This window comes from Pieris brassicae, chromosome 2, assembly GCF_905147105.1.
Source record: "Pieris brassicae chromosome 2, ilPieBrab1.1, whole genome shotgun sequence".
In the NCBI taxonomy this organism is placed as follows: Eukaryota; Metazoa; Arthropoda; class Insecta; order Lepidoptera; family Pieridae; genus Pieris; species Pieris brassicae.
This window is the reverse complement of record NC_059666.1, coordinates 14,994,580-15,006,573: the sequence shown is the minus strand read 5'-3', so window position 1 is coordinate 15,006,573 and position 11,994 is coordinate 14,994,580. Positions and strand designations below refer to the sequence as shown.

The following is an 11,994-nucleotide window of genomic DNA, read 5'->3' as shown; positions in this document are numbered from 1 at the left end:
TCAAAGTCATTCGGGCACGTTTTTCAAGTTAGTTTTAGAAGTATTTTGCCATGTCTTTCACTTCTAAATAAAATAATTTAAATAAAGTGATATAAAATGTTGTTGTCTATTACTGCTTTTTATATTCTGTTATAAAAAGTGTACTTGTAATATATATTAACGTAGTATAGTAGTTTAATATTCTGAGTCTTCAAACACGCATAGGTGCATTATAAGATATACCTAGTCTAGCCATAAATGAAACATAGTAAAAAAAATAGTATTGCCTTTTATTAACATATCTTTTACACATTTATAGAAAACACTTTTTTACCGGGTTGAAGATATGTATGTATTATTATAAACTTATAATTAATTAATATAATTTTTCCATTACAAGTTTATTACTTTTACAGTGTATTAGTTTAATACATAAATATAAAATAATTTAAAATATAAAAAGTTTATTCGAATTCGTTAGTCTTTATTAGCTGCAATACAGTCCTTTTAATGTTGAGGCAGATATCAATAGACGCACGTACTCCTTCCATGGGAAAATTCTTCACTGCCAATACGGATTGGGTTATCAAATTATCATGGTGTTTATAGCAAGCTGTACACTCTAAATCTGACCGTAAATCATAATCCAGCGGATTAAGATCGGGACTAGACGATGGCAAGCCTCCAGCTCTGATGAAGTCCGAGTTCGTTTCGAACCAAGACTTAGACTTAGCATAGACCGAGCTTTATGACCCGGCGCCGAGTCCTGCTGGAAGAACCATTCTTGGTTATTGAACATGGTGCTATTAAGGATCTACCTTCTCACACTTCTTGGAACACTTGTTCTGACGTGTTGATACATTTGATTGATTTGATTTTTCATAAAAGTATGACTCAGTCACTCCTTCATATCTATTACCCCACCAAACCATTACTGAAGTCGGATAGTGCCCACATTGCAAACTATCGACTAATTGGAAAGCTTTCTTAGAGCTTTGAGCATAAATACGGTCACTTTGATTGTTAAAATGTTGCTTACTTGTAAAAAAATTATCATCCGTAAAGTTTTTTTTTCTGTGACCTCCCTTTGCGTACGGCTTCAGTAGTTGTTTCGGTTTTTCATATATAATAAGAACATTAACATAATGTCATAAAAACAAGTTAAGGTATTTATAATTGTTGTAAAACTTTTGGTTTAAATACTCACCTAGGCACCTTGCCTTGTAAGCATTACACGTCAACTTCTAGGAAATTAATTTATAAGTTATATATCCATGGCGTTTTTTGAATACATAATAATTTATTTTCTTTGTACGATGAGTCAGGGCATCTTATAGATATCTAATAATATTAAATTAATTCTTTATGAAAGAAATATGTTAAAACATTTAACGATTTTATAGTGAGTAATAGTTTTTGTTATGTAATTATTGTAAAAGATTCTTTTTGACCTCACAGATAACAATCATTTATTTGCTCGAATATAGAATGGGTACAATATTATATAGATAGTAAAATATTTGTTTACATATTCTGCAAGTCACTATGGCGTACAAAGACGCTTTGACATCAAATTTCGTCATTGACAATCTGGTAAAGCTGTACTCTGTACTGTATTGTACTGTATTGTAGTGGGACTACGAGTAAATGTTTAAATGAAACATTGTCAAAGAGCATTATATGATAGGATTATTTTTAGTTTTATACTGAAAAGTAAAGATGATAAATCTTATCCAACATTTTTAAATACTTGTATATTAATAAAACCAAAACATTAAATAAAAATGTGTTTATTTTCCTCAATGTACAAAACACGTTTACTTACAGACTATATATTTTTTTACATTTTCATTTTGCGATCAATAAATAAATTGAGTATTACACACTTATATTTTTCATATCATCAAGTATAACAACTATTAATTTCTCGTAAAGCCTTTTATCGTTATGTAGGAACCTTTTTAATTGAGTACGTGTTTAGTACGGTCCGGATTTAGCTAAATTAGATGCGTTTTCATCGTATCCCAGATCGACTGCTTCTATAGAGATACGGGGTCTAAAGCCTTGGTCATCTGCTTCGTATTCCACCACCTAAAAACAAAAGAAATGTTTACTTATTTGGTAATATACTAAGGAAAAAAAATCATTTTCAGATTACATTTAATTACAATTGCGATATTAAATAGTAGACCGAAAGTGTAAATACCTGTTTGGTACCATCTGGAAGCACCACAAAGTATGATCCTTCAGCCTTGTTCTCTTGTCTGGTCTCTGTATGACCGAAATCACTTCCAGTGCGAAGATCGTTGACTTTGTACCCAAAGTCGTAGTTGGCTGGCTCCTATTGATGTTAAACATAGGTATTGATATTTTACATAAATTTTTGAGTTATCAAAGAGGTTAAGAGTTAATCGTAAGAGTATTAAAGAATTTTAGTTTAATTTTTGAAATAATTTAGTATTATTAAAGAAATTCCTTATACTAACTTGGTTGATCAGTTCATCCAGAGCATTTCTTGCATAACTGTACCCCTGATCGGAAAGACCGTTGTTCACATCAGGCACTCCGTACCCTGAGGATGGCATTGCTTCACGGCTGGGTGGAAGATAGGATGTACTGCTAGAACGACAATCCGATTCAAATTTATGAAATTACTAAATTAAAGTTATGAAATTCACCCTCAAACATACCTGGAAAATGAGTTGGATCTCACTCTAGAATCATCAAATGATTTAGCATTAGGTACTCCATAAGATTCTGAGAGTTTTATTGATCTACCGCCGCTTGGTACACCATACTGAGAAGACAACCGAGGAACTCCATAACTTGTAGAAACTGTGTTTTGTGCAGCGCCAAATCTAGACATCTTTGCGTAGCTATCAGACCCTGAACGTGGAACTCCATAAGTTTGGGAGATACTTTGCGACCGGAAAACTGGTTTTTCAGTTTGAGGAACTCCATATTCCTTAGAAATGGTGTCAAATGACCTTTGCAAAGGCGCTCCATAAGAATCGGATGGGAAAGAAGAATCAATCGATTTTGCAGCTAAATTGAAGTCTTGAACTCTTGAAGTAGGGATATTTTGTAGTTGAGGTACACCAAAGGAGTTAGGCACTTGGCTTGCCCGGGTTTTTGGGAATTGAGATTTAGGGAGGTTTTGAGAACGTGACTTTGGCACTCCATATTGTCGGGTCAAATCGCGCACAGATGTATCAATGGTACGGGCTGGTGCTCCGTAGTTCTGAGATAGCCTTGTTGACGGAAGAGTTTTGGCTGCTACTTCGTATTCTTGTGGCACATTTCTTGCATCAATACTATATTCCTCTTCGGCATTCAAGTTACTTGTAGGTAATCCATATTCTTGAGGAGGCGTTCGGGCTGATGGTACCCCATATTGCTGACTTGGTGGAATATAATCATCAGAATATTCAGTAGTATCGAAATTTCGAGGAACTCCATATTCCTGGGACAGACTTCGCTGCGCAGGTAGGTATTGTTTTGAGAGACGTGCGTTTTGACTTTCGGGAGGGCCGTAAGTTGGTGTTAATTGGTTTTGAGTTCTTGCGCCAAAACTAGGAGGGCCATATGTATCGGAAAGAGATCGTTGAGTAGCGTAATCGGGATAGGGATAGTCTCTGAAAAAGTATTCGAAGCTTTTCTTTATGATTGTTTGGAAATAAGTTATTACTTTCATAGATACCCCTAATAGATAATAATCTTTTTAAAAAGGATAAGCCTTCTTGTTAAATTCAACAATATTATTGTCTTTTGTTGATACAGCTTTTACACTTATTATAAGTTTAGAATAATACATAGCTTCGGTAAAAAAGTGTTTTCTTTAATCTTTAGTAATCTTTAGCATTTGTCAAACATTTTTTAACCTTAAATGTAATATAAATACTTACCCAACTGGAGGTTCAGCCATTGTATAGGCACTTAAAAGGACCGCGACTAAAACCTGTTAGAAACAAACAGAAATATGGTGAGTTTATTGGAGTCATTGATCATCATCACCTGTACTCTAATGGGCACATACCTTGACCTTCATGTTCATATGGTTTAATCTGAAAACAAATACCTATATTTTAATATAAATTGACTAACAAACATTATAAATAGTGAATGACAGCTAATGGGAACCATTTTACTACATTAACCCTTGTGTTAGTATCGTAATCACGACATGAATGAGTTGAACTTTCTGAAACTTAAAAGAATATATAAAGTTATTAATAATGATTTTACTTATATACCCTTCACAGCTCAAGTAACGTTATGCCAAATGGTTACCTACTTGTTACAGATTCACAAGCTGATTACTGAATGGTATCAACACCATCTCACCATCTATTTATACTAAGTAGAATTTGACAATAATATCCTACTAGCAGGTTATATGAAGGGGTTATTTACGGAATTATATGCTCTATGTGTGAGGAATAGAGCTTAAGATCGCATAATTCAAATTCAAGTGTAAGTGATGACACGCTTGATCTAAATGTATTGTTAAAATCGATAGTATATACAGGATATAAAATTATGCTCAGTGGGGAAATTGTACTGAGTATTTTTTTTTATACAACACGGGGCAAACGGACAGGAGGCTCACCTGACGTCAAGTGCTACCGCCGCCCATGGATATTCTCAATTCCAGGTCTCGTGCGTGCGCCAGCCTTTTAAGAAAAACGTACGCTATTTTCTCGGAGGAACCTAAGTCGAATTGGTTCAAAAATCCAAGCAGCCAATGGCAGCCTGTGCATCCACCACCGAACGCTGACTGTTCCGATGGACGCCCAGGGGTATTCTCCTCAGCGGAATCGTGTGTTTTGGACTGTCTTATTGGACTATTTAAACTAACCTTCTACTTCTCAATACAGTATAAAAATTCTAAGAAAGAGTATCAATCGAATCGATCGAAATACTAGTATTTATGAATACATTTTATCTATATGTAGCCGCCGTATGTTCTGTTTGTATTACAATATAAAGATACTTGGGTAAATCTTTAAAAAACAATAAATATTGCTACCATGGCTCATTAAGACTTCTCGTATAATTTGATAATAAATAAAACAAACAAAAAACCATAATAATAAGAGTATAATTTTCACCACTGTTATGTTGTGTTCTATAAAACTTCTTAGATTGACAATACATCTTTAGATCTTCAGCTAAATTACGATTGTTAATATGACAAATTAGAATAAGCAGGTTCTGTTTGGAATTGCAATGTCTATTATTGATGACCTGAAAAACTATATTGAAAGTGTAATTTTAGTTTCCTCATACTAAACTGATACAAATTAATTTTAATTTTAATTACACAGCTCTGCTTATTTGAGATGCTTTGAAAAGTTGAATAGGAAACGGTTTTTCTTAGAGACACAAGTGCTGCCTTCATTTCAGTAAATTAAGGTTCTTCAGATACCTTAGCGAAGCGAGTTTTATTCCATTAAAGTTTATTTACAGATTCTCCCAACTGGTGTGATATTTAAAAAAATACTGCATATTCTAGCGTTTATGTCGTTTTTTACGTTATTAAGTTATTATTAACGAGTTGAATACGGTTTCATACTGTTTTATCAATATACTTACTTACTTTATACTGTACTTTTAATATTTGAATAATAATTACACACAGTTTACTTAACCTACATACTAATAATAATTAAAAATGAATAAATAGAAAATATAAGTTTGTATATATATGTATAAATATAAGTAGCAGTGTACCTTTAATGTTTGCTGCATTTCCTCTATACATTGCTATATTTATGTATCCGTTGAGCGAGGAGAGCACCAACTCTGGGGTCACCGAATATAATGTTTGAATATATATGTATATATACGGGAATAAAAAAAAATCCCTTGTTTTAGCTCTGCCTTAAACAAGTAATATTTATGAATATATGATATATAATTTATTTCACCAGGAATTTCTCGTAAGAGGCTTACGTTTCTATTTGAAATATTATTTCAATAAGAACTATTTGTATAGAGATTAACAGGTGAAGAAATTTTTAACGTTTTTGACCTAGAAAGTTGTTAGAAGCTTATACCAAATTTGGCGCGCTTAGACGAGCAAACTTTAAATCAAAAGGTAGAAAGGTAGGTAAATATTTTTACGTTCACGTTACACGTTACACTGTAGCATAAAATAGTTTTAATAATAATAATAATCGTTTATTTGCCAAGATAGTGGTACAGTGGTTAGATCGATCAATTACAAGTATCCGCATAATCAGCCTAATCATTTATAAATAGGCATGCGAATTTTTACAATGTGAAATCGTTATTGTTTACAATTATACATAATAAAATAATTAAAAAGGAATAGTATGCAATAAAAGGCTTGATTACATTATATATGCGCAATTACGGGTAAAAATAATGAATTTCTAATTGTATACATGTGACGTAAACAAGTAAGTTGCCACATGTCATAATAAAAAAAACGTTTAATTCGACTCACACAGCGTTGCGATAGTGTACAAAAACTGTGTGCATACTAAATCAGGATTTTGATAAGTGTAATAAAAACATTAATATTTTCTCTCAAGGGACTCTTACGATGATCTGCCCTTGGGACACAAAAGAATCATTTTTGGCTCATTTACAGGACAATAATTTGAAGCTTTCCTTAGCAAATTAGGAGCAAGGACGACTAGCTTTGTGTCACGACTTTCATTGTTATCACATTATTGTGGTCGCTATACTCATCAACGATTGATCGCATTTAACAATGTATGTGTTGCTATTAAAACAGATATATAGACATTCTGTGCTTTGACTTGATTTCATGTCCTATATATAAACCCTAGATGGGGCAGAGGGCGTCAACAGTGAGTCTCACGAGGATATGTCACCTCGATGTAAGTCTTTCCGGCTCTCTTTGCCTCATCTGCGACGACGACTCTGGTACGACGCCATGTTTGCTTGGGACGTCACGGGCCACTTGGGCCACGGGAATCTCTACTGTATGGCCTACCCACTTGCGTCGCTTCCTCTGCTGGTTAATCGGGGTGTTTTGGCAGCGCTACAAAATTGCTTTTTAGAGATCTTCTCGGACCAGTAGATACCCAGAATACGTCGAAGACAGTGATAGCTGAAGACTTGGAGCTGGTGCTAATGTGGTGTTAGTGATTCTGTTCTTTAGACAGACGAAATTATATAATATGGTATTTATTAATATGATTATTTTTATTGTTTTCTCTATTTTTTAGAGTTTGTTTATACATTATTAGTATATAAACATAATAATAATTAGGGGCAATAAAAAATAAGTGTAAAAGCATTAATATAAAAACTATCTTGAGATTACTATAAGATTTATATTTTTATAAAAGATGTCACTATCTACCAATAATTTTAATCCAGTCCGTTTAAAATCTGTCAGTTTTGTTTGTACTACAACATAGTGTTATAGCCTAAATGGAATGGTAACAGGTGGTCTTTAACATTACGGCGTGTGATATAAAACCGTCCCAAATGCACTATGGCCCACATTGAGGCTACGTAGAACAGGCGTTCTAAGTTTTGTTTTTGTAGCCATTTTTTTTAAACATAATTAATCTTGCTCAACTACGTTCTCACTATGTGATATATTATTCAAAGCAACAGACGTCTCCAGTTCTGGAACATAATATAGTAGCTGATGCTTTCTTCGCTATACATGGAGTAAATGCTGCCATTACACCAAATTTTTAAATTTGATTTTAATATTGATTGGATCGTAAAAAAATACTTCTTATTATCATTATAATTAATAAATGGAATTAATAAACTGGCTCAAATAAAAAAATACATTTACATAACTTTATAAAATATATTAAAAATAAGTACCACTTAAAATTTCCACCATAAGTTAGACGAAGCAAAAAAAAGGAAAGGAAAATTTTGCAAAACTTTACCTACAAAAATTGACAATATAATAATAAATACTTCATTATTACATATTATTAACATTTAACTTCTTAAACTATTGAGCTTTACGATAAGTCAATAAAGGTTTTTTTCTCATTTAAACGAGAACTTTTCTCCACCTCGTAAAATTTACACAAATTAAATGCGCTCATAACGTAGACGTAACGACAGTTTTACAGCGGTAAACCTGTTGTCTTATCAAAAACTTTAAGTGAATGATCAATATAAACACCGATTTTAATATTCTCAGTTATCAACTTCTCCGTATCCATTCCGGCCGTATTCAAAACACTGACAATTGAGGGGCCATAAAAATAGTGACCCCTAAACGATTTTTTGAAATTCACTGCTACATTCCCTCTCAGTGTTGCCGCATACACGACTTCAATCTCCAATACTCTTTTGTTTCCTGTCAAAATCGCAGTGACAGCCTGCCCAGGCTTTAACTCGGTTTCTACCGAACTGGTTGCTCCAATAGTAAAGGTCTCGGATTTTTCTTCATTTTTACCCCAGTTCGAAGTCCATGTAAAACCAGTAGTACCAGCAATTTTTGCGAAGATCACATTAACGTCATACTCAAATTGCTGTGATACTGACCACTCTTTGCTGACGGACCAGCTGGTTGAAATAGAATTTTCAACGGACTGACTTAAGGCAGTATTAACTTTGATAGTAGAATTCGAATAGTTTTCAAAATCTTGTGATAACACTACTGTATTTTGTTTATTATTTAACTTTAACGTAGCCGATTTGACAGATAAAATTCTTGACACTTGTTCCCAATCATTGGTCTTATATAGATCATTCCATGGTGTTGGACTCTTTAAATACACACTTTGCGGTCTAACTTTATAATATCTACGTACTGCTTCTTTCAAATATAACTGGTTAATTTTGAATAACTTAATATCCTCATTGTTGATAACGTGAATGTCATATCCAGAATATTCCACTCTTACATCTGTCACGTTATTACCGTTACTTACATTAATACTTATTTTTGCGCTTATAATTGGTAAAACTATACAAATAATGAGAAGCGTTTTTTCTAACATTGTATTTTAGGTAAATATGTTCGTACGTAATACACCTCTTGTATCTTTTATATTACTAAAAACAAGCTTAAAGTTAATCTATAACATAAACAGTCTCAGTACCAAAATTATAAATCATTTCGAATAATTTAGAAGAATATTAATATCATAATAATTGAACCAGAGTTATATTTTGATAAGAAGGTCATTGCGAAGTGATAACATATTGTTACCTTGAATGGTATTTATTTAATATATAAATAATTAAATAAATTATGATTAAATCAACTTAAGATTGGTAAAATTTATCAATTTCTAGTGTCTATTAATCTAACTAGAAATGATTGCTGATTAAAATGATCAAAATTTTATAATAATTAATTAAACCAGTATTCATGTTCCATCTTTTCTAACTGCAAATAGATCATTAATTTTATAGTATTGGTAGACATAACAACTATTTGACTGCATTATGTCGTATTATTTCATTATTATTATAGTTTTTATTGCAATTTGTGAAGGTGAAATGGAAATAAGTGTTAAACTTGGCTCTTCAAAGGATAATTGTAGTGTATCGTTTACTGGTGCTCATAAAGTTGTAGCCAGTGGCAATGATGTGACTCGTTTTAATATCACTGAGACCAGAATGAAGCAAGGAATTAAAATACTTTTGGGCAAAGCACCTGACGACGTATTCCTCAAAGATCCTACGTATTTTGATAATGTGTTTGGGGATCATCATTGGGAAGAAGTATCAAGAATTACAAAAGTAAAAAAGATTGAAATTCTAAATATTTTTAATAAAAATGTTATCTTGAAAACGGTAAATCACATAAATAATACAAGTATAAAAATACAAGGAAATATTAGACTCTTTGATACAATTGAAACGAGTGTTGTGTCAACATGGATCGAAAATACGTATCCAGCAAATATATGTTACAATATAAAATTTAATATTGGACCTCAACGTTTTAACTTGTCAAAGAAATGGAATGTGAATGTAACTAATTATGTGTGGTTGAATTTTGGAAGCCGCAAAAAAGGTTACATACCCTTGGAACCGGGAAATATTGTAACAAAAATCTTATCTGCAAAAAAAACGACAGTTATTTTACGGATCAGTTACATAACAAGTCTTACTGGGTGTGTATTTGCGAATTATAGGCGTGTTTATGGAAAATATCACTTTTGGGCGCCATTTATCTATGATATAATGAAATCGTTGAAAATGAAAAACGAGATAATTTCTACTGAACTTTTAGAAATACAGTGCTATACGGACCCTCAGTTGACTATTTTGGATAAAAAAACCAAACGACAGTGAAGTGGTTATTTATCTTCATTTAAACAAACATTACCTTAATATCACATTAAATTATTTATCAAATCAATCTTCTTTAAATAAAGTATTAAAGATACTGAATTATTTACACAATCATTCTTAATTCTTCAACCGTGCTGCTTCCTTTAAGGACGTCAATAGAAAATCAAAACATTCTAAGTGATCTGTTTGTTTGTTAACCATTATGTTATTTATTGCATATGTAGTCCAGTGGAGAGCCCTACCTGGGTCTACTAGATGTATTTTAATTTTCGTATGCTCACCTCGGCTATTTGTGTTTTTAATCACCATGATACGAGCGAATATTCATTACTTACTTATATTATTACATACACATTATATACATTATATTGAGTCTCACCTTATTTCCTACCTGACAAACCGAGCCCGGATTCTAGATAAAACTATCTGGGCAGGTTTTGTCTACTTACGCCTGCCTAAATATATTGAAAAAATTCATTAATCTAATTAATGTATATAAGTTGTCGTAATATTACGACAGGCGTAACTCTTGCTACAAAATCTATTTTGTGTGAATATAGTCCTCTTTATTACCAGACTCAATATATTATTCTTATTAAAATATATATCGCAGCCAACTAGCTAAATTAGCCATTTAATCAACAGCCTAGCCTCATAACAAAACTAGCGGCCTGAAATATATTCAGCCGTAGCATTTGTAACCACATTTAATAAACTGGTTAGGTTACGCTTAGGCCACAGCCTACAACACTATTGAGTGACCCATGAGGCAAATATTAATATAGGGTACAGGCGGTACAGTAGGGTAGATCATAGTTAACATCTGTCAATTTTAGCCTACATAGTGAGGGACCTGTTAATATCATCTGAGTTATTATAAAAAAGTACTTATAGGTTCTATTTAGCTGTTTTGATATTTTATAGTCAATTAAAAGAGTTATGTGTTTTTTTTTCATGCATTATCTTTATTTGTGATGAAATAATCCTTGACAAGGATCCTATCTAGAGTGTCGGAAAGTTTCTTGCCCGCTCTACGACGTCCTTGACTTGCGAAGTTGCGAACTAGTAGTATTTTGAGTTATTAGAAGTTATTTTGAGTTTGGGTTTAATCTTTGTTCAACTACAAATCTACTTTAGATTTTTGTGTATTTAAAACGGTTTACTTACGCAATATTGTAACGGAAATTATTATATATATTGCCCTTTGGAACAGAAATTATTTATTATGTCTCATTCTGAATATAAACACAACACTTTAAAAATTGGTACTCGCAGTAATAGTTTAAAAAGCTTTTTATCAACGATTGCATGATGGTTCAATGCCTTTAAGGCATCTATTACTACAGCCATGTATGGTTATAGTAAATCACTATCACTTTAACTTTTTAATTATGTTTGGAACATCAATATTATTTTTCAAGGATAACCTTGTCACAGACTAAGAACTAGGTCTGAGGCAAGCAAGCAAGCTAACCAAGTACGGATTTCTCAACTTTCATTACTTTTATCGACAAAAATGTTTCTAAAATACCTAACGATTAATTAATACGCATGTACTAAAGGAAGACATAAATAAAGAATCGCATACTTCACTGCTAACGCCAATATTTTTGTTTTAATAAGTAGCTATCTCGCTTACGGAATTATTATGTTCTAACAAGTTCTATTAAATATGATTCTTCTAAGATCAATCAACCGAGATTGCAGAGATTACTTTTACACGGTTCGTTG

At 32.4% G+C, this 11,994-nt stretch overlaps 2 protein-coding genes across 2 annotated transcripts; both read right to left on the bottom strand.

The window, feature by feature from the left end:
- Positions 1–1,866: 1,866 nt before the first annotated feature.
- LOC123720393 (pro-resilin-like) lies at positions 1,867–4,038 on the bottom strand. Its single transcript, XM_045676983.1, has 6 exons — positions 4,016–4,038; positions 3,885–3,937; positions 2,670–3,614; positions 2,466–2,598; positions 2,186–2,320; positions 1,867–2,070 (listed from the first exon to the last, which is right to left on the bottom strand). The coding sequence occupies exons 1-6, from the start codon at positions 4,031–4,033 to the stop codon at positions 1,957–1,959; spliced, it is 1,398 nt and encodes a 465-aa protein (XP_045532939.1). The 5' UTR covers positions 4,034–4,038; the 3' UTR covers positions 1,867–1,956.
- A 3,804-nt stretch (positions 4,039–7,842) lies between these two features.
- Positions 7,843–9,000, bottom strand: LOC123720285 (spherulin-2A-like). The gene has a single exon (XM_045676830.1). The coding sequence runs from the start codon at positions 8,955–8,957 to the stop codon at positions 8,076–8,078; it is 882 nt and encodes a 293-aa protein (XP_045532786.1). The 5' UTR covers positions 8,958–9,000; the 3' UTR covers positions 7,843–8,075.
- Between the last annotated feature and the right edge of the window lie 2,994 nt (positions 9,001–11,994).

Coding starts and splice junctions, on each gene's coding strand:
- LOC123720393 (XM_045676983.1), bottom strand. Junction 3,615..3,884: donor ATGGCTGAACCTCCAGTTGG/GTAAGTATTTAT, acceptor ATACTTTTTCAG/AGACTATCCCTATCCCGATT. Junction 2,599..2,669: donor AGATCCAACTCATTTTCCAG/GTATGTTTGAGG, acceptor TTGTCGTTCTAG/CAGTACATCCTATCTTCCAC.
- LOC123720285 (XM_045676830.1), bottom strand. CDS start 8,957: ATGTTAGAAAAAACGCTTCTCATTATTTGTATAGTTTTACCAATTATA.